At 38.5% G+C, this 22,521-nt stretch overlaps 1 protein-coding gene across 5 annotated transcripts in view; it reads right to left on the bottom strand.

The window, feature by feature from the left end:
* cetp (cholesteryl ester transfer protein, plasma) overlaps positions 1–22,521 on the bottom strand; it is an 83,635-nt gene that overhangs the window by 40,353 nt on the left and 20,761 nt on the right. For 3 of the 5 annotated variants that reach the window (XM_062023490.1, XM_062023489.1, XM_062023487.1), the window contains exons 2-7: positions 7,602–7,802; positions 7,388–7,502; positions 5,951–6,082; positions 2,998–3,068; positions 2,822–2,909; positions 2,488–2,557 (exon numbers count right to left, since the gene is read on the bottom strand). In XM_062023490.1, coding sequence (XP_061879474.1) covers positions 2,488–2,557; positions 2,822–2,909; positions 2,998–3,068; positions 5,951–6,082; positions 7,388–7,502; positions 7,602–7,773 — 648 coding nt within the window. In that variant the 5' untranslated portion in view covers positions 7,774–7,802. Of the gene's footprint in view, positions 1–2,487; positions 2,558–2,821; positions 2,910–2,997; positions 3,069–5,950; positions 6,083–7,387; positions 7,503–7,601; positions 7,804–22,521 lie in introns of all 5 variants that reach the window. The other 2 variants (XM_062023488.1, XM_062023491.1) reach the window with 2 other exon arrangements.

The raw sequence follows: 22,521 nt of genomic DNA on the forward strand, positions 1-22,521 counted from the left end.
TCATCAGGAAACCCTCCAAGCTCAAACACCCGGGTTTCACGGCACACCTCAGCCGGTTGTTCTCCTGCTCCAGGCGTCAGGTACAGTACTCCGGGAGCATCTCCTGCTTGATCATGTTCTGCAGGTTCTCGAGACCCTAAAGCAGCATACTCTTGAACGTCAATAATCTGGCTCTTGGTCGCATTTCAAGCAGTCCTGCACTGCTGTCATGCCTCCCTCATGTCCATATTCTCACCAGTTTTGAGAAAGGCCTGGTTCTGGTGAGCAGAAAGTCTAAGTCCCTATTAAGCAGATCCATGGTAGCGGCATCCTTCTCCTTCATCATACACCGCTGCTATTGTGTCCTCTGGAAGTGGGCAGCTCTTGTGAGGGATGGTGGCTGTGAGCTACAGTATGTGCAGCAGTCTAAGGTTTTTCAGTAAGTCTGCGGCCTTTCAGTCCGCAAAGTTTGTTTGTTCTGTCAGCAGTGTCATCAAATTGGAAAAAAAGAAAAAAGAATGACATCTTTATAAGTGTTTTTGTCATTGTTTTCACCAGGATCCCATGCAATGTGGGTGCTGCTGGACTGGACACGGCTAAACTTTGTACAATACTAATTTAGAATGTGTTTTAGTGAAGTGCAGGCAAGCACAATGGCAAGAGTTTCAAGGATGAATATTGTATTTGTAGTAAAGTTTCTTATTGGTTGAAGCACATAGTATTACTAGTTCAGCCTTTCAGTCCTGTTAAAAGCCTACTGAAATGATTTTTTTTTATTTAAACGGGGATAGCAGATCCATTCTATTTGTCATACATGATCATTTCGCAATATTGCCATATTTTTGCTGAAAGGATTTAGTAGAGAACATCGACGATAAAGTTCGCAACTTTTGGTCGCTGATAAAAAAAGCCCTGCCTGTACCGGAAGTAGCGTGACGTCACAAGTTGAAAGGCTCCTCACATTTCCCCATTGTTTACACCAGCAGCAAGAGCGATTCGGACCCAGAAAGCGACGATTACCCCATTAATTTGAGCCAGGATGAAAGATTTGTGGATGAGGATCGTGAGAGTGAAGGACTAGAGTGCAGTGCAGGACGTATCTTTTTTCGCTCTGACCGTAACTTAGGTACAAGGGCTCATTGGATTCCACACTTTCTCCTTTTTCTATTGTGGATCACGGATTTGTATTTTAAACCACCTCGGATACTATATCCTCTTGAAAATGAGAGTCGAGAACGCGAAATGGACATTCACAGTGACTTTTATCTCCACGACAATACATCGGTGAAGCACTTTAGCTACAGAGCTAACGTGATAGCATCGTGCTTAAATGCAGATAGAAACAAAAGAAATAAGCCCCTGACTGGAAGGATAGACAGAAGATCAACAATACTACCAAACTCTGGACCTGTAACCACACGGTTAATGCTGTACCGCCTGGCGAAGCAATTTCGTTAGCAACAATGCTGTTGCTAACGACGCCATTGAAGCTAACTTAGCTACGGGACCTCGACAGAGCTATGCTAAAAACATTAGCTCTCCACCTACGCCAGCTCTCATCTGCTCATCAACACCCGTGCTCACCTGCGTTCCAGCGATCGACGGCGCGGCGAAGGACTTCACCCGATCATCGATGCGGTCGGCGGCCCGGAGACGGAGGAAGTCAAGGTGAGGACAGTGGCGCGGGCAGCGGGCGTTGTAGCTTTCGACGACACCCCGGCCGCCATCAGAGTCGGCAAGAAACATATATTTCCCCAAAGTTACGTACGTGACATGCACATAGCGACACGCACATACGGGCAAGCGATCAAATGTTTGGAAGCCAAAGCTGTAGTCACGGTAGCGCGTCTGCTATCCAACTCAAAGTCCTCCTGGTTGTGTTGCTGCAGCCAGCCGCTAATACACAGATCCCACCTACAGCTTTCTTCTTTGCAGTCTCCATTGTTAATTGAACAAATTGCAAAAGATTCACCAACACAGATGTCCAGAATACTGTAGAATTTTGCGATGAAAACAGAGCTGTTTGTATTGGGAAACAATGGTGTCCAATACTTCCGCTTCAACCATTGACGTCACGTGCAAACGTCATCATACCGGGACGTTTTCAGCCGGAAGTTTCCCGGGAAATTTAAAATTGCACTTTATAAGTTAACCCGGCCGTATTGGCATGTGTTGCAATGTTAAGATTTCATCATTGATATATAAACTATCAGACTGCGTGGTCGGTAGTAGTGGGTTTCAGTAGGCCTTTAATCTTTCACTGCTTTTCTTATTCACACCGTCTCTGTTTACGTATTTCAGCCAAGTGTGTGACTACCATCTACTGGTCCCACTTATCATTACACCATGTACCAAATAAAATTGCTTCGAGGTCTGTAAGCACAACCAGAATTATTCCGTACACTAGGCGCACCGGGTTATAAGGCGCACTGTCGATTTTTGAGAAAATGAAAGGATTTTAAGTGCAGCTTTTAGTCCGAAACATACGGTAAAGAGTGTGAGCTTTACCTGCGCCTTGACTACTAGTTTGACAGTGAACAGGATGAAGTCTGTGAAGAGCCTCTTGAGGAAGTTGGGTCTGAATACAAGCACACACACACACACACACACACACACACACACACACACACACACACACACACACACACACACACACACACACACACACACACACACACACACACACACACACACACACACACACACACACACACACACACACACACACATACGCACGCACACACACACATATACATACGCACACAGGCACACAAAGGATAAAGAGGTAAAGAGTGAATGAAGAAATTAAAACTGTGTTTACATAGAAAGTTAGTGAACTTACTCTCTGTCTCCCTGCAGGTGCAAAAGTAGTTTGTCAAAGTTCAAGTAACAAGATGAAGTGTCTGCTGCTACTTTGCCTTTTCCACAGTCTGACAGGATACATTCAAAAACAAAGCACATGTTGGTAAAAATGTATTTATCAGTTAACTTAATAAAAGAAAATTATGAAATACTCACAAAGTTTCGGGTTGATTCCAAGGTCAATCTGAGACTCGATCTCAAAGTTGATTGATTGATTAACGCTGACTCTGAAACACAAATAATGAATGTAAATTCTGGCTTGTATGTCAAATATTTCAATATTTCATGTTTGTTGCTGACACACACAAAAATACAGTAGATTAGTTGTTGGTTACTTTATGAGAACACCCACCAACAGCAAATAACGAATCATTAAAATGTCCAAGAATATATTTATTTTTGTAATAAAGCACTTATTATACGACACAGAACAGTACGCTCCCAAATTCCAATAACCTTCTCAGTCCCTCTCATCAATTAACACTGCTCACTCGCGACGAAGCAAGCTAACAAGCTATATGCATAGACAAATATGCCTCACACATTTATCAAACATATTCTAAATCAGGGGTCACCAACCTTTTTGAAACCAAGAGCTACTTCTTGGGTACTGATTAATGCGAAGGGCTACCAGTTTGATACACACTTAAATAAATTGCCAGAAATAGCCAATTTGCTCAATTTACCTTTAACTCTATGTTATTATTAATAATTAATGATATTTATCTTTGTGGAAACACTGATCATCTTAATGATTTCTCACAATAAATATATATAGAAACAGATAAATATCAATATGCAACACTTTATTTTTATATTTTCAGTTAGGGAAGACCAAGTCTTTAAAATATTTTCTTGGATTTTCAAATTCTATTTGAGTTTTGTCTCTCTTAGAATTAAAAATGTCGAGCCAAGCGAGACCAGCTTGCTAGTAAATAAATACAATTTAAAAAATAGAGGCAGCTCACTGGTAAGTGCTGCTATTTGAGCTATTTTTAGAACAGGCCAGCGGGCTACTCATCTGGTCCTTACGGGCTACCTGGTGCCCGCGGGCACCGCGTTGGTGACCCCTGTTCTAAATGATAACATGTGCACTGAAAAAAGATCTGTAGATTTTACGGGAAAAAATTGGCAGCTCAGTTGACAAAATGTTACAATACAATTTCCTTTGTACACTGTAAATGGAAAAACAGCTCTCTTATTTTTACAGTAAAATTCTGGCTACTGAGCTGCCAGTTTTTTTAACAGTAAAATCTTCAGTTGCCAATTTTACAGTGCATAACTGTAAATGGAAAAACAGTATTACACTTATTTTTACTGTACAATTCTAGTGAATGAGCTTCCAGTTTTTTACTGTAAAATCATCTGTCGTTTTACAGTGCATTACTGTTAATGGAAAAAGGGTGCCGCTACAATTTTTACTGTAAAATTATGGTGACTGAGCTGCCAGTTTTTTTGCCGTAAAATCGACTGACTTTTTATTACAGTGTATATATAGTCACCACTCATCAGCGCTAATTAAAAAGACGGATGAAATTGGAGTCACAGTCTAGCCCAGACCTGGACATAATACAGCCCGAGGGCCAAATGCGGCCCATTAAAATTTTCAATCCAGCCCGCCGGACGTTCTACATAATTTTTTTAGACCTTTAACATCAAAATTGTAGCTGCCATTACTACGTGCAGTGCTGTTTTTAAATGACCGTAAGTCTTGAACTATAGAAAGTATTTCAATGGTTGATACCTGTGCTTTTGGGTGTTAAACGAGTTATTACTGTAATCTACCTCACAGCAGCTCAGACGAATAACAAAGCAGAGTCGGCGGGATTTGATTTCAGAGCAGCCAGCCCCAAACAGATGCTAATGCAGATTTTTACAACAAAGTTCTGCATAAAAGTGATAATATATCAAATTGTAGGTGTTTATTACACTTTGCATTCATATTTTGCTGTTTTTAAAAAAAAAATTGTGTTTTGCTTGATTGTAAAAGATGTCTATCGAGGAGCTGGTCTGAGAAGTAAAAGAGGAGCGATGTTCATATGTTGTTAATATTCAGTGTTTTATTGTTCATAGTTAATATTGTAAATCCCACTTTTTTTTATTTTAATGTAAATTTTGTGTGTCCCGTTCAGTAAAAAACTGTAAAATTCCAATTCAATTTTTATCGGACATTGTGACATTTGGTATTAGTGTTCCTGAAAAAAAGGGACCCAAACACACATACTGTACAGCAGATTTTTACAGCTAAATGTGTACATATAATTTATACACACATACACATTGGCTCCCCTGCCACATTTTTTTCTTTCAATGTGGCCCCCGAGTCAAAATATTTGCCCAGCTCTGGTCTAGTCTTTAGCACAGGGGTCGGGAACCTTTTTGTTAAAATGTATTTCCATGAGAGCCATATAATATTTTTTTTAACACTGAATACAACTAAATGCGTGCATTTTTATGTAAGACCAACATTTTCAGAGTATAATAAGTCTTTTATTCTTTTTAATAACATTGTTATTCTGAAGCTAACCAATAATTAATGTAATACTTCTTACCATTAATGCGACTTCTTGAACAGGTGCGGTAGAAAACGGATGCATGAGAATGTTTTATATTTTAGAACGTTATTTTTAACACTGTGATTACCAGCGGAATTATTCATTACTTATCGTGTTAAGCAATGTCAGCTAAGATTTAGCTGAGAGCCAGATGCAGTCATCAAAAGAGCCACATCTGGCTCGGGAGCCGTAGGTTCCCTACCCCTGCTTTAGCATCATCGCCAAGCCGCCATCTTGAAGTGATGTCACATGGTCACATTGTACTATTTGCTGCGTTATTACACTGTACCCACTTTACACGTTGGTACAAATATATAATTATAAATTATTGTAACACCTAGGTTGAATAAGATGTACTTTCTGCCAAAAAATAAAATACAAAAACAACTATTTCCACAGAGAAAAAACACAATTTGATGTTTTTTCCCACAAATATTTTTAGAATTTGTGAAAATGTTGTGAATTTGCGTGACGGTGAATGGTGAGTGGCCAATATGCACTGTAGACCAACGAACATTGAAACAATACGGAGTTAGTGATGCAGACATGCTCACACCCAGCTGCCGTATCCATAATGGATGGTCCCGGTGAAGACGGCAGAAACGTTGCTTATCTCCATGGCGATGCCTTCACCTGCACGAAGATCAAAGGAGCTTTGACCGATCGTCAGGTTGTGAATCTCCAAACTAAAGGAAGGGGAAAAACACAACTGTAAGATATTCAAGTGCACACTTTCTTTTGCCTCGGAAATAAAATGAATACATGCAGGATAAAAATCATTGAAATATTTTTTAATGACCCAAAGTGTCCTGCACATTGATTGCATATTTAATAAAGTGTTACCATGTTTTTTTTACTGGTGCACAAAATGAACTGTGCATGAACATCACCTTGTTCAAACAACAAAACCAACAAAGTGCATAAACTCACAACAAATTACACACATGCAAATCAGTCTGACTTCTGCTGTTGCCGTAACCGTAATACGCCGATAGGGAGAAGTTTTTATTCACACGATGAGTCGGATGTGTCTTGACCTCCGCCGAACCCCTGAGCCTGACTCACCGAACCCCTAGGCTTCGATGGACCCCAGGTTAAGAACCACTGGTCTAGTGTCAACATGTCCTGTTACTACCTACATTATTTTTAATACATTTTGTTAATTATAATATTTTGTTTGGTGTCAACATGCAATTAGCATAACTACCATGTGGCTATATTTCATATTTTTTATCATTCTATGCTAAAACTCAATCCTGTTACTTTCAGTCTTGTTATTCAAATGGATCGTTTCAGTTCAGGAACTTTGTAGAGAAATAAAATGAAGTTGCCTGAGATAATACACATTTGAAGTCGTACAATATGTGTTTTATCACATTTAGAGTATTTATATCATGTACCGTAATTTCCGGACTATAAGCCGCTACTTTTTCCCCTCGTTCTGGTCCCTGCGGCTTATACAACGGTGCGGCTTATATACGGCCTGTTCTTCTCAGACACCGACGAAGAGGATTTCGGTGGTTTTAGTACGCAGGAGGAAGACGATGACACAATGATTAAAGACTGACTTTTCATTTACCGGTAGGCTGGTTATTTTGATAACGTACATGCGAGCACTTTGTATTACTTTGCACCGTTGTATTATTTGTACTCTGCACGAATGCTGTTCGCCATGTCAAAGATGTGAAAGTTTGATTGAATGATTGAATGATTTATAGTTAATAAATGGGACGCTTTGCGTTCCCAAACAGTCATCTCTGTCCCGACAATCCCCTCCGTGGTAGCAGGAACCCCTATATACTACGGTAATTACACATCAAAACCCTGCGGCTTTTAGTCGGGTGCGGCTTATATATGGAGCAATCTGTATTTTCCCCTAAATTTAGCTGGTGCGGCTTATAGTCAGGTGCGGCTTATAGTCCGGAAATTACGGTATTTTGAGAGAATGACATGTAGCAAAAGGCTGTGATTTGCTGGGAGGGTTTAAATACTTGTCCAGGCCGTATGAGACCACGCCCAAAAAGGGCACCGACTTCTCTGCCTTCACGCCAGGATATCTGGCATGCTGGAACGCCGCCTCGATCACTTTGGTGGTTTTCTCGTTCACTGCGTCAACCAAACACAAAGATGTGATCACAACTTTATCGACAGCCTTCCATCTATGGCTGGGATCAATAAACGATGAGAAGAAAATGGCGTACTCACAGACGACGGCTGCAGGGTACGTGAGGCGACACACGGCGCCGGTGGACGCGTACGCTGAGTCGGCATTTGGCAGACATGCGTCACATGACCCCAACAGAAACAAGAGTAGTAGAAGAAGAGACGCTGGCAAAACTCCAGCAGTCATTTTTTTCCTCCAAATGTCTTTGTTCATTCAACGATAACTTCCGGGTTTTTCACTTCCTGGAACAAAATGTTGACTTCAAGCTGCTGCAAACGTCTTCAAAATTTCATTTGATCTTTGGAATCCGCCAGCTTTGATTACTGTCAGGTAAGGGTGTAACGGTACACAAAAATTTCGGTTCGGTACGTACCTCGGTTTAGAGGTCACGGTTTGGTTCATTTTCGGCACAGTAAGAAAACAACAAAATATACATTTTCTGGTTATTTATTTACCAAAATTTGTAAACAATGGCTTCATCCTTTTAACATAACAATAACATACATATACACACAGGGTCAATTGCCAGGGTTAATGCAGTCAACATATATAAAATAAAAACTAAATAAGATAAGGCTCAGAATTGGTTTCTTAACAAAACCTTTCTACATATAAAGTGCAACATTTCCACATATAAAGTGCAACATTAAACTGCTTCAAGTTGTTGCTCAGATTAAATAAAATGACAAAACTTTTCTTCTACATACAAAAAGTGCAACATTAAACAGTTTCAAGTCAACTCAGCCTCAAATTAACTTTTCTTTTTCCCCCCAGCCTTTAAAGGCCTACTGAAATGATTTTTTTTTATTTAAACGGGGATAGCAGATCCATTCTATGTGTGATACTTGATCATTTCGCGATATTGCCATATTTTTGCTGAAAGGATTTAGTAGAGAACATCGACGATAAAGTTCGCAACTTTTGGTCGCTGATAAAAAAAGCCTTGCCTGTACCGGAAGTAGCGTGACGTCACAAGTTGAAAGGCTCCTCACATTTCCCCATTGTTTACACCAGCAGCAAGAGCGTTTCGGACCGAGAAAGCGACGATAACCCCATTAATTTGAGCGAGGATGAAAGATTCGTGGATGAGGAACGTGAGAGTGAAGGATTAGAGTGCAGTGCAGGACGTATCTTTTTTCGCTCTGACTGTAACTTAGGTACAAACTGGCTCATTGGATTCCACACTTTCTCCTTTTTCTATTGTGGATCACGGATTTGTATTTTAAACCACCTTGGATACTATATCCTCTTGAAAATGAGAGTCGAGAACGCGAAATGGACATTCACAGTGACTTTTATCTCCACGACAATACATCGGCGAAGCACTTTAGCTACGGAGCTAACGTGATAGCATCGGGCTTAACTGCAGATAGAAACAAAAGAAATAAACCCCTGACTGGAAGGATAGACAGAAAATCAACAATACTATTAAACCATGGACATGTAACTACACGGTTAATGCTTTCCAGCCTGGCAAAGCTTAACAATGCTGTTGCTAACGACGCCATTGAAGCTAACTTAGCTACGGGACCTCAAAAGAGCTATGCTAAAAACATTAGCTATCCACCTACGCCAGCCAGCCCTCATCTGCTCATCAACACCCGTGCTCACCTGCGTTCCAGCGATCGACGGAGCGACAAAGGACTTCACCCAATCATTGATGCGGTCGGCGGCTAGCGTCGGATAGCGCGTCTGCTATCCAAGTCAAAGTCCTCCTGGTGGTGTTGCTGCAGCCGGCCGCTAATACACCGATCCCACCTACAGCTTTCTTCTTTGCAGTCTTCATTGTTCATTAAACCAATTGCAAAAGATTCACCAACACAGATGTCCAGAATACTGCGGAATTTTGCGATGAAAACAGAGCTTTTTGTATTGGATACAATGGTGTCCGAATACTTCCGTTTCAACCATTGACGTCACGCGCATACGTCATCATATGTAGACGTTTTCAACTGGAAGTTTCGCGGGAAATTTAAAATTGCACTTTATAAGTTAACCCGGCCGTTTTGGCATGTGTTGCAATGTTAAGATTTCATCATTGATATTAAAACTATCCGACTGCGTGGTCGGTAGTAGTGGGTTTCAGTAGGCCTTTAACCCTGGTGACTTTCACTCAATTTTCATGTTTTTTGCCAGAAAAATCAGTTTATCCACATTGTCTGCAGAAAGAGCGGACCTGCTTGCAGTTAAAATGTCTCCAGCTGTGGAAAATACCCTTTCGCTGGGCACGGAGGTAGCAGGTATGGCGAGAGAGGAGAAGGGGTTACCTTATGTCAAAAAAAGATTTACGACCTTAAGGTCAAAAGGTCACAGGGGGGTGGGGTGAAGGGGAGGTCAGAAGGAGGCGGGGCTGAGGGGGGAATACACCTTATGTCAAAATGTGATTGATGGCCCTGTAAGAGGAGGGGTGGGGTGAAGGGGAGGTCAGAAGGAGGCGGGGCTGAGGGGGAGACACCTTATGTCAAAATGTGATTGATGGCCCTGTAAGAGGAGGGGTGGGGTGAAGGGGAGGTCAGAGGAAGGTGGGGCTAAGGGGGGAGACACTTTATGTCAAAATGCGATTTACGACTTTTTGAGTATTAACACATGTACGTACACACACACACATACACTGGTATATGTGAATGGTAAGTCTTTGTTAGTACGAGCATTAAGAGAAAATGGAAAAGATGGAGAAAGCTGTTGTTTCAGTAGGCATGATTAGCGAAACGCCAGTTTCAATTTATAAAAATGATAAAACTTACCACGACGCTACTCGGAAAAGTAGGATTTTTTGGCCTCAGGTCGTTGGGTTTTCCGTGCCGGTCTCCGTGCTCCTAAAATCAACGGATCCTATCAGCCTCAGTCGACCGAACCAGACGTCTTTTCTCTGGAGTCTTTTAACTCCGAATGCGGGGTGTTTACCCCGGTGGTGGTGGTTCCTATAGCGGCATGGCGAGAGTGTATGGGAGAAATGAAGGAGAAGATAGACGTCTTGTTTCGAAGCAGCCGAAATTGGAAATGCGTACTGACGACGAAAAGAAGGTTGTCTTTTGAGACCACACCCCCGACGGAGTACGAAAGGACCTCCCCTGCCAATACATCAACCAATAGTATTTGAAAACAATCTTTCTACTAGTCTGATTGGTCGAAACTTTTTACGGGGCTCCTCCCCTTTGAAAACAATAAGCCCCTCATTTTTTGACTAATTTGTTGGAAAAGTGGTCAAAAGTCATGAAAATGTTTAAAAATGACACTGATACCATTACCATAAGTCTCGCCGCTGACCTCGTGAGTCTATGGATGCCCAATATGTCCAGAAAAATCTAAAATATCTCAAAAAATAGGGGGCCGGATTTTGGACGTCGGCGTACCGCGTTTGGGGTAGGGCCGTAGTTTGGAGACCGATGGTAAAAATTTACTATTGATGGTTAGTTTTTTTCTTTGGATTAAATAGAGAGTAAATCTAGCAGAAAATATGCATTATAAACAGAGAGAGAGAGTTTGGAGGGGTAAGAACACCCTTTTGGGACTTTCACAGCAGCACAGCAGCAGTGAGAAGACATACACAGCAAAAGTCATGAACATGTTTAAAAAATACACGCGTAAGAAACAGCACAATTAGGGTATGAATAAATATTTTAAGCAAAGTTACCATCTTTATTGATAGTTTTTATTTTTTTGTTTTTGGCGGGATGAAATCACACACACACACACACACACACACACACACACACACACACACACACACACACACACAGCAAATTGGTTGGTATGCGGTTTATTGTTGGCAGCTGGTTTTTATTGACAAAACCATGCTCGAAGAGATAGGTAGAGACAGGTGCTTTTTTGCTGACAAAACTATGCTCAAAGAGAGTGGTAGAGACAGATTTAAGGCGGGAGAATTTGCCGAAGCAAGTAACCATGTCTTTTAAAACAGGTTCTTAACAAACATATGTTTTTTAGATTAGGTACTCAAGCATATTTAAAGAGAAAAAAACTCTGCTAGCGCACACAGTCTCCAGAGGCTTTTGAAAATGAAGGGTATATTTTTTTACTGATTGTAATATATTTGTTTGCAGTTTATATAATAACAAGTATTTATTTTTTAACAAAAACAGTTATTCATTGCGCGGAAATTTACGCTCAACCAAGGGCACCCGTTATTTAGTCCCACAAGACCCACCGCAGGCCTCGCGAACCCCAACAAAGTTGCAGGAGGAGCGGGGGCAGAAAAGTTGGAAAAGTGGTCAAAAGTCCCCAAAATGTCTAAAAATTACACCCGGGTACCACTCCAACAAGTCCAGCCGCAGGCATCGTGAGTCCGGGGGTGCTGACATGTCCAAAACGCCCCAGTAAAGTTGCAGGACGATTGAAATATATTTTTGTATAATAACTCAGATACGGTAACACTAGCGAGCAGTAGATATTTAAACTGGAAAAAAACTATGTCCGTTTGATTTTACAAAGTTGGAAAATGACTCACAGGGTGTTGTTTAATATTATGCATATTTATTATTTTGTTTTATAGAGGGAATATGGGAAGATTTTAAAGCGAGTGCATTTTTACAAACACAGTTTGAGGAGTCAGATTTTCATTTTTACAAGAAAAAACATACAATATACTTACGGTATGAATAAATATTTTTAAACAAAGTTACCATTTTTATTGTTAGTTTTTTTTTTTTTGGCGGGATGAAATCACACGCACACACTTGGCTCTGGAAGAGGAGTGGGTGTTAATTTTGGGGGGACCTAAGACTGAGAGAGTCATATTACACACACACACACACACACACACACACACACACACACACACACACACACACACTGTCAGCAAATGGTTGGTATGTGGAGAAAAGTTGGAAAAGTGGTCAAAAGTCCCCAAAATGTCTAAAAATTACACCCGGGTACCACTCCAACAAGTCCCGCCGCAGGCATCGTGAGTCCGGGGGTGCTGACATGTCCAAAACGCCCCAGTAAAGTTGCAGGACGATTGAAATATATTTTTGTATAATAACTCAGATACGGTAACACTAGCGAGCAGTAGATATTTAAACTGAAAAAAACTATGTCCGTTTGATTTTACAAAGTTGGAAAATGACTTTCGGGGTGTTGTTTAATATTATGCGTATTCATTATTTTGTTTTATAGAGGGAATATGGGAAGATTTTAAAGCGAGTGCATTACAAACACAATTTGAGGAGTCAGATTTTCATTTTTACAAGAAAAAACATACAATATACAATATATATATACATTTACTTACAGATTTTTACGCCTCTGGCGCGTTGGACGCCTTTAACGGGTCTCCCGCCAAAAAGTGTCGAGGAGGTTGACATTGAAGAACTGGTTGCAAAAGAGGATGAAGACGAGGAAGCTTTTTTACTACAAAAGAGTGCCATCATTGAAGAATTGTGCCGGGACAACATTGTCAAAAAAAAAGACGCCGAATGTCCCGCCATTGAAGAGCTACTCACCAATGACGTTCCAGCGGAGGCTGAAGGCTTGCTCGCGGTGAAAGAAGAGGGGTTTTTCCCACAAAATACTCTCCACACCGAAGACTTGCTCGAGGACAACATCATCGAAAAAGACGACAAAAGTCCTACATGCAACTGCTGTAAGTTTTTCTTTGCTTTTTGCATGTTTTTTTAAGCGGCTGTAGGAGATGTTTACACTAGACCGTCTTTTTGCAAAATGAATTTGGCGCGCGGAAAAGTAGGAGGGGTCTGATTTTAGAGGTGGGGGTTTGTTTTTGGGTGCGAGTGTTAAAGTGGCGAGTATTTTGCATATGTTATATTATTGTTTTATTTTTTATATTTAACATATTGTGTTGAAGTTTGGGGAAATGTTTATAAAACAAACATGGACCCATTAATTAAACTTTAAAAAAGGGGTCGTTAGAATAATACACAAAGTGTGCTACTATGAACATACCAATCTGTTATTTATAAGTTTTAAGGTGTTAAAAATGTTTAAATATTGTGTTTTTAAAAACAATGGAAATTATGTTTTGTGTAAAGAACATTAGCCTTTTAGCTTGTATTTTTAGGTTATTTAAATTAAGAGGAGAAAACTATAATTTACGGGGTATATTGATTTTTAAAAAAGGTAAAGTAAAAACGAATATAAAATACAAATGTATTTCAGTTTTAGGAGTTTAATGATGGAACAAGCTCAGTGAGGAGCTGAAGACATGTAGTTCTTTTTTAAGGTTTAAGAAAACATTGAAAGGTAAAAATGACGAGAAAAGTGCTGGTAAAAAAAACTAGTAATCCATGTTTTGAGGACGGTCAAAATAGCGACAATAAATACAAACAAAACAACACTAACGACAGCTTCGGGAATTTATCAGAAATACAAAACACATTAACGTCTTACAAACAACATGCGTTTTGCCTCTAACAATAAACGTTTTAAAACCTTTACAAATTAAAACATATAGGCAAGGCAAGGCAAGGCAACTTTATTTGTATAGCGCTTTTCATACACAAGGCAGACTCAAAGTGCTTCACAGACAACAAAGTGAAATGAAAAAAAAATAAAAGCAAAATTAAAATGCAGACAATAAAAATAAAAACAGTGCAGACGTTAAAAGTTAAAAGATTAAAAGATTTAGCTGAAAGCTAAGGTGAACATAAAAGTCTTCAGTCTAGTTTTAAAAGTAGTGAGAGTTGGGGAGAGTCTGACATCTTCAGGAAGTTTATTCCAGCTATGTGTTGCATAGTGACTAAATGATAATCTCCCTTGATTTGAGTTTACTCTTGGAACCGCTAACAGATTGGTCTCAGAAGATCTTAGTGATCTAGAGGGCGTATATAGTGGGAGCATAAAAAAAAAACAAAGAAAAAACATTAATAGCAGAACAATATTTATGTTTGTTTTGCTAAAGAAAGTATATTATATAGGTGTGGTGCTAATGTTTTATACATGTGTTTATTTTAAACAACACTTTGTTAAAATATTTTAAGGTGTTAGTTATTTTGAGCACATTTGACAATTAATGATAACCGCAATATTTTGGTTACAATAACTGCGATATGACTTTATATTTTAACTTTTTTTTAATTTACATAAACTTGTTGTAAAGCCTCTATGTTTGTTTTGTGTTTTAGCATTAGGAAAAGTTTGTATTGTTTATTATTGTTGTTTGGCACAGTTTATTTTTAACACGCTAAACGTTGTATTGAAGTACATTACAGATTAACACTCGGACAGGAGTATGAAGAAGCGGAGCTAATTTACTGTTTTTTGACCAAATTGCATGATTTGGGGTCTTTTTTTTTTCTCTTTGAGACAGACCCATGATGAGTGACAGGGGCTACATTCCATATGTCAATGGCATGGTGTGGTCCATTATCTTGTGTAGTAATCCGAAAAACCTGCAAATGGCTGGTATGCGATTTATTTGTTGTTGTTTAAAACTGTATACGTTTATGAGCGTCTAAAAGAGACAAGACAGAGACAGATTTAAGGTGGGAGATTTTGTTGACAAAAACCAGATGTTATTTCTTTAGACACTAAAAGGTCTGAACAACCTCTTAAACTGGATCATATCAGTACCATTTTTAAGTTTTTTTTACTTAATCCATTTCATAATGTAATTTTACATACTGATATGCTAAAAGTTTTAAGTGTTGTATGTGCATACAAAAGGTTTTTATGAAATGCAAGATGGCTTTTTGGTGCAAACTTTTTTACAATGATGTCTGTCTTTTTTAGTTTTAAATTATCTTAAAACTCTGATCTTTTTGAGCCTTTTGATGTCTTTTCACTTTGCTTTAATTTATTTTTGAGTCATCTTTCTCTATCGACACCCCACTAGTACTAGCCCCCTTTCAGCACACACAAACCATTTAGTTATGACATGCAGTAGCTAGAAGCACTCCAATGTTTGTGTATTTTACTCATTAAACAAATAATCACAACATCAAAATACAAATGGATGCTTTTTTTTTTTTTTTTTAAATCGAATAAATCAATTTGACGAAACGTTACATCCCTCGAGTTTTTAATTATTTTTGTGTACACCCTAGTAATCATGTTAGAACAATGTGGTAACAGTGGTCAATATAATCAACAGTCTGCTTGTTCTACCCAGTAGAAGTAGTAAGTACACAAGAGCTAACATAGGCAAAGAGATGATGAATAAAAAGAAAAAACGATTTTAATGCTACTGTGCTATGTTTAAAGAAGTGCACAACTTACAGAATTATTTGCACTTTTTTATGTATTAAAATCACAGACATAGGGTTTAGTTCAAATATAAAAAAACGAGGATCTTTAATTTGACCCGCTGTTGTACTCCGTCTCAAATTGTTAACATGTGCTTTATGTTTTACTACCATTATTGCTATGTTGACTATTACTATTGTTGGTATATTTATTATTTTTACATTGTTGATACAAATTATTGGTTCCCTTTTAGGCAAAACTGAACAATCATGCATTACATACTATACATTGCCTTTTGTTTTTATTTATTCATGAGAAACAACACAGTGTATTTAAAACATTTTGTTTTTATTCATAAAAAACAACACATTGTATCTAAAACAATTTTCTATAAACTATAAACTATAATCAAGGTTTAATATAAAACAGGTATACCGTAGGTACATTTAATCGCATTATGTAGTTTTTGTAGTTCAAACAAAACATTAACGGAGATGCCATAGCGCAGGCGATACATCGTCATATCAACAAACAGAGCATATAAAACAAACACATGACAAGGTAAAGGTTGAAAAGACTTTTCTTTAGACCATTCAAACAAAATCATTTCAAAAATGTCAAAGTCAGAAGCATAAGAAACAACAGTTTCCCAGGTGGGCTTAGAGCGGGCAAAGTCAAGAATAATTTGTAGTTTTTGAGGTTTGTCGCGTTTTAAAATAAATGCTTCTATCATGTCCGTCAATGGGTATACAACAGCATGGTTCTCCACAAAGTTGACAAGATTTCCCCAATAATTACCCATCTTTTTTTATTTTTTCCAACACTCTGTCACCATACCCAAATGTCCAAAAATCGTTTCATCATTTCCCACCAGCTCGCTGTACATGCCATCTATAGCCCCCCAGATATTTGTCTCAGATCCCAGTTGAGACAGCAAAGAGTCTGCATAGGCTTCAACCTTTGAATCCTCAGCCTTGATGCAACGAAGCATCAGCAAGCATTGAATGGCCTGAATGAATTTAGGCCTGCGTAGACTCCTGATGACTCCGTCGTAGTTGTACAACAAAAAGTCCTGCTCGTACGGTTCCAAGCATTGGTGTTGTCTTTGGCTCGGATGGTTTACCCAGCAACCGTAGCACTTGCTTTGCCTGAAATTGTAGATGGCGTGGTTGAGGAGATGAAACACAGCCGTTTTCACCGTGCTGGCGAAAAACAACCACAGACCCCCGTCGGTTTCGTCGTCAATGTGCAATGTAGGCTCCAAGAGTGACGGAGATGATGGCTGGGATGATGGCGGAGTTATGTTTACAAAACAATTCTCCTTTACCTCCTCCTCCGTATCGTTGTCTGCCAAAGACGGTGTAACCTCGCAGGTTTTCATCCCTTGTCTGGCGAAGCATCTGCTGAAGCGACACGGCGAAATTGAAGGGGTCTCTTCGCCGTTTGCATCCACCATCGTCTCGGGAGGATTAAAAATCTCTCTCAGGGCTGCTTCATCAGCCGTAATGCCGGATGGTTCATCAGCCGTGTTTACGGATGGTTTAAATTTGTCCTGTGGTATAAAAGAAGTCTGTACGCGTCTGCTTGTCTTGTTTGCCATTTTCTTGTTTGAGAGATCGCCCGTTCAGAAAGGAACCGATGTGGCTTGGTCAAAATTGCAAGATTGTCTTGTTTTTAAAGGGTACGAAAAAAAAGAAACCGTTGTGGATTGGTCAAAAAATTACGGGGCGTATTGTTTTCAAAGGGGAGGAGCCCCGTAATTTTTTGACCAATCCACAACGGTTTCTTTTTTTTCGTACCCTTTAAAAACAAGACAATCTTGCAATTTTGACCAAGCCACATCGGTTCCTTTCTGAACGGGCGATCTCTCAAACAAGAAAATGGCAAACAAGACAAGCAGACGCGTACAGACTTCTTTTATACCACAGGACAAATTTAAACCATCCGTAAACACGGCTGATGAACCATCCGGCATTACGGCTGATGAAGCAGCCCTGAGAGAGATTTTTAATCCTCCCGAGACGATGGTGGATGCAAACGGCGAAGAGACCCCTTCAATTTCGCCGTGTCGCTTCAGCAGATGCTTCGCCAGACAAGGGATGAAAACCTGCGAGGTTACACCGTCTTTGGCAGACAACGATACGGAGGAGGAGGTAAAGGAGAATTGTTTTGTAAACATAACTCCGCCATCATCCCAGCCATCATCTCCGTCACTCTTGGAGCCTACATTGCACATTGACGACGAAACCGACGGGGGTCTGTGGTTGTTTTTCGCCAGCACGGTGAAAACGGCTGTGTTTCATCTCCTCAACCACGCCATCTACAATTTCAGGCAAAGCAAGTGCTACGGTTGCTGGGTAAACCATCCGAGCCAAAGACAACACCAATGCTTGGAACCGTACGAGCAGGACTTTTTGTTGTACAACTACGACGGAGTCATCAGGAGTCTACGCAGGCCTAAATTCATTCAGGCCATTCAATGCTTGCTGATGCTTCGTTGCATCAAGGCTGAGGATTCAAAGGTTGAAGCCTATGCAGACTCTTTGCTGTCTCAACTGGGATCTGAGACAAATATCTGGGGGGCTATAGATGGCATGTACAGCGAGCTGGTGGGAAATGATGAAACGATTTTTGGACATTTGGGTATGGTGACAGAGTGTTGGAAAAAATAAAAAAAGATGGGTAATTATTGGGGAAATCTTGTCAACTTTGTGGAGAACCATGCTGTTGTATACCCATTGACGGACATGATAGAAGCATTTATTTTAAAACGCGACAAACCTCAAAAACTACAAATTATTCTTGACTTTGCCCGCTCTAAGCCCACCTGGGAAACTGTTGTTTCTTATGCTTCTGACTTTGACATTTTTGAAATGATTTTGTTTGAATGGTCTAAAGAAAAGTCTTTTCAACCTTTACCTTGTCATGTGTTTGTTTTATATGCTCTGTTTGTTGATATGACGATGTATCGCCTGCGCTATGGCATCTCCGTTAATGTTTTGTTTGAACTACAAAAACTACATAATGCGATTAAATGTACCTACGGTATACCTGTTTTATATTAAACCTTGATTATAGTTTATAGTTTATAGAAAATTGTTTTAGATACAATGTGTTGTTTTTTATGAATAAAAACAAAATGTTTTAAATACACTGTGTTGTTTCTCATGAATAAATAAAAACAAAAGGCAATGTATAGTATGTAATGCATGATTGTTCAGTTTTGCCTAAAAGGGAACCAATAATTTGTATCAACAATGTAAAAATAATAAATATACCAACAATAGTAATAGTCAACATAGCAATAATGGTAGTAAAACATAAAGCACATGTTAACAATTTGAGACGGAGTACAACAGCGGGTCAAATTAAAGATCCTCGTTTTTTTATATTTGAACTAAACCCTATGTCTGTGATTTTAATACATAAAAAAGTGCAAATAATTCTGTAAGTTGTGCACTTCTTTAAACATAGCACAGTAGCATTAAAATCGTTTTTTCTTTTTATTCATCATCTCTTTGCCTATGTTAGCTCTTGTGTACTTACTACTTCTACTGGGTAGAACAAGCAGACTGTTGATTATATTGACCACTGTTACCACATTGTTCTAACATGATTACTAGGGTGTACACAAAAATAATTAAAAACTCGAGGGATGTAACGTTTCGTCAAATTGATTTATTCGATTTAAAAAAAAAAAAAAAAGCATCCATTTGTATTTTGATGTTGTGATTATTTGTTTAATGAGTAAAATACACAAACATTGGAGTGCTTCTAGCTACTGCATGTCATAACTAAATGGTTTGTGTGTGCTGAAAGGGGGCTAGTACTAGTGGGGTGTCGATAGAGAAAGATGACTCAAAAATAAATTAAAGCAAAGTGAAAAGACATCAAAAGGCTCAAAAAGATCAGAGTTTTAAGATAATTTAAAACTAAAAAAGACAGACATCATTGTAAAAAAGTTTGCACCAAAAAGCCATCTTGCATTTCATAAAAACCTTTTGTATGCACATACAACACTTAAAACTTTTAGCATATCAGTATGTAAAATTACATTATGAAATGGATTAAGTAAAAAAAACTTAAAAATGGTACTGATATGATCCAGTTTAAGAGGTTGTTCAGACCTTTTAGTGTCTAAAGAAATAACATCTGGTTTTTGTCAACAAAATCTCCCACCTTAAATCTGTCTCTGTCTTGTCTCTTTTAGACGCTCATAAACGTATACAGTTTTAAACAACAACAAATAAATCGCATACCAGCCATTTGCAGGTTTTTCGGATTACTACACAAGATAATGGACCACACCATGCCATTGACATATGGAATGTAGCCCCTGTCACTCATCATGGGTCTGTCTCAAAGAGAAAAAAAAAAGACCCCAAATCATGCAATTTGGTCAAAAAACAGTAAATTAGCTCCGCTTCTTCATACTCCTGTCCGAGTGTTAATCTGTAATGTACTTCAATACAACGTTTAGCGTGTTAAAAATAAACTGTGCCAAACAACAATAATAAACAATACAAACTTTTCCTAATGCTAAAACACAAAACAAACATAGAGGCTTTACAACAAGTTTATGTAAATTAAAAAAAAGTTAAAATATAAAGTCATATCGCAGTTATTGTAACCAAAATATTGCGGTTATCATTAATTGTCAAATGTGCTCAAAATAACTAACACCTTAAAATATTTTAACAAAGTGTTGTTTAAAATAAACACATGTATAAAACATTAGCACCACACCTATATAATATACTTTCTTTAGCAAAACAAACATAAATATTGTTCTGCTATTAATGTTTTTTCTTTGTTTTTTTTTTATGCTCCCACTATATACGCCCTCTAGATCACTAAGATCTTCTGAGACCAATCTGTTAGCGGTTCCAAGAGTAAACTCAAATCAAGGGAGATTATCATTTAGTCACTATGCAACACATAGCTGGAATAAACTTCCTGAAGATGTCAGACTCTCCCCAACTCTCACTACTTTTAAAACTAGACTGAAGACTTTTATGTTCACCTTAGCTTTCAGCTAAATCTTTTAATCTTTTAACTTTTAACGTCTGCACTGTTTTTATTTTTATTGTCTGCATTTTAATTTTGCTTTTATTTTTTTTTCATTTCACTTTGTTGTCTGTGAAGCACTTTGAGTCTGCCTTGTGTATGAAAAGCGCTATACAAATAAAGTTGCCTTGCCTTGCCTTGCCTATATGTTTTAATTTGTAAAGGTTTTAAAACGTTTATTGTTAGAGGCAAAACGCATGTTGTTTGTAAGACGTTAATGTGTTTTGTATTTCTGATAAATTCCCGAAGCTGTCGTTAGTGTTGTTTTGTTTGTATTTATTGTCGCTATTTTGACCGTCCTCAAAACATGGATTACTAGTTTTTTTTACCAGCACTTTTCTCGTCATTTTTACCTTTCAATGTTTTCTTAAACCTTAAAAAAGAACTACATGTCTTCAGCTCCTCACTGAGCTTGTTCCATCATTAAACTCCTAAAACTGAAATACATTTGTATTTTATATTCGTTTTTACTTTACCTTTTTTAAAAATCAATATACCCCGTAAATTATAGTTTTCTCCTCTTAATTTAAATAACCTAAAAATACAAGCTAAAAGGCTAATGTTCTTTACACAAAACATAATTTCCATTGTTTTTAAAAACACAATATTTAAACATTTTTAACACCTTAAAACTTATAAATAACAGATTGGTATGTTCATAGTAGCACACTTTGTGTATTATTCTAACGACCCCTTTTTTAAAGTTTAATTAATGGGTCCATGTTTGTTTTATAAACATTTCCCCAAACTTCAACACAATATGTTAAATATAAAAAATAAAACAATAATATAACATATGCAAAATACTCGCCACTTTAACACTCGCACCCAAAAACAAACCCCCACCTCTAAAATCAGACCCCTCCTACTTTTCCGCGCGCCAAATTCATTTTGCAAAAAGACGGTCTAGTGTAAACATCTCCTACAGCCGCTTAAAAAAACATGCAAAAAGCAAAGAAAAACTTACAGCAGTTGCATGTAGGACTTTTGTCGTCTTTTTCGATGATGTTGTCCTCGAGCAAGTCTTCGGTGTGGAGAGTATTTTGTGGGAAAAACCCCTCTTCTTTCACCGCGAGCAAGCCTTCAGCCTCCGCTGGAACGTCATTGGTGAGTAGCTCTTCAATGGCGGGACATTCGGCGTCTTTTTTTTTGACAATGTTGTCCCGGCACAATTCTTCAATGATGGCACTCTTTTGTAGTAAAAAAGCTTCCTCGTCTTCATCCTCTTTTGCAACCAGTTCTTCAATGTCAACCTCCTCGACACTTTTTGGCGGGAGACCCGTTAAAGGCGTCCAACGCGCCAGAGGCGTAAAAATCTGTAAGTAAATGTATATATATATTGTATATTGTATGTTTTTTCTTGTAAAAATGAAAATCTGACTCCTCAAATTGTGTTTGTAATGCACTCGCTTTAAAATCTTCCCATATTCCCTCTATAAAACAAAATAATGAATACGCATAATATTAAACAACACCCCGAAAGTCATTTTCCAACTTTGTAAGATCAAACGGACATAGTTTTTTTCAGTTTAAATATCTACTGCTCGCTAGTGTTACCGTATCTGAGTTATTATACAAAAATATATTTCAATCGTCCTGCAACTTTACTGGGGCGTTTTGGACATGTCAGCACCCCCGGACTCACGATGCCTGCGGCGGGACTTGTTGGAGTGGTACCCGGGTGTAATTTTTAGACATTTTGGGGACTTTTGACCACTTTTCCAACTTTTCTCCACATAC

The sequence above is a fragment of the Entelurus aequoreus genome, linkage group LG16 (genome assembly GCF_033978785.1).
Source record: "Entelurus aequoreus isolate RoL-2023_Sb linkage group LG16, RoL_Eaeq_v1.1, whole genome shotgun sequence".
Taxonomy (NCBI): Eukaryota; Metazoa; Chordata; class Actinopteri; order Syngnathiformes; family Syngnathidae; genus Entelurus; species Entelurus aequoreus.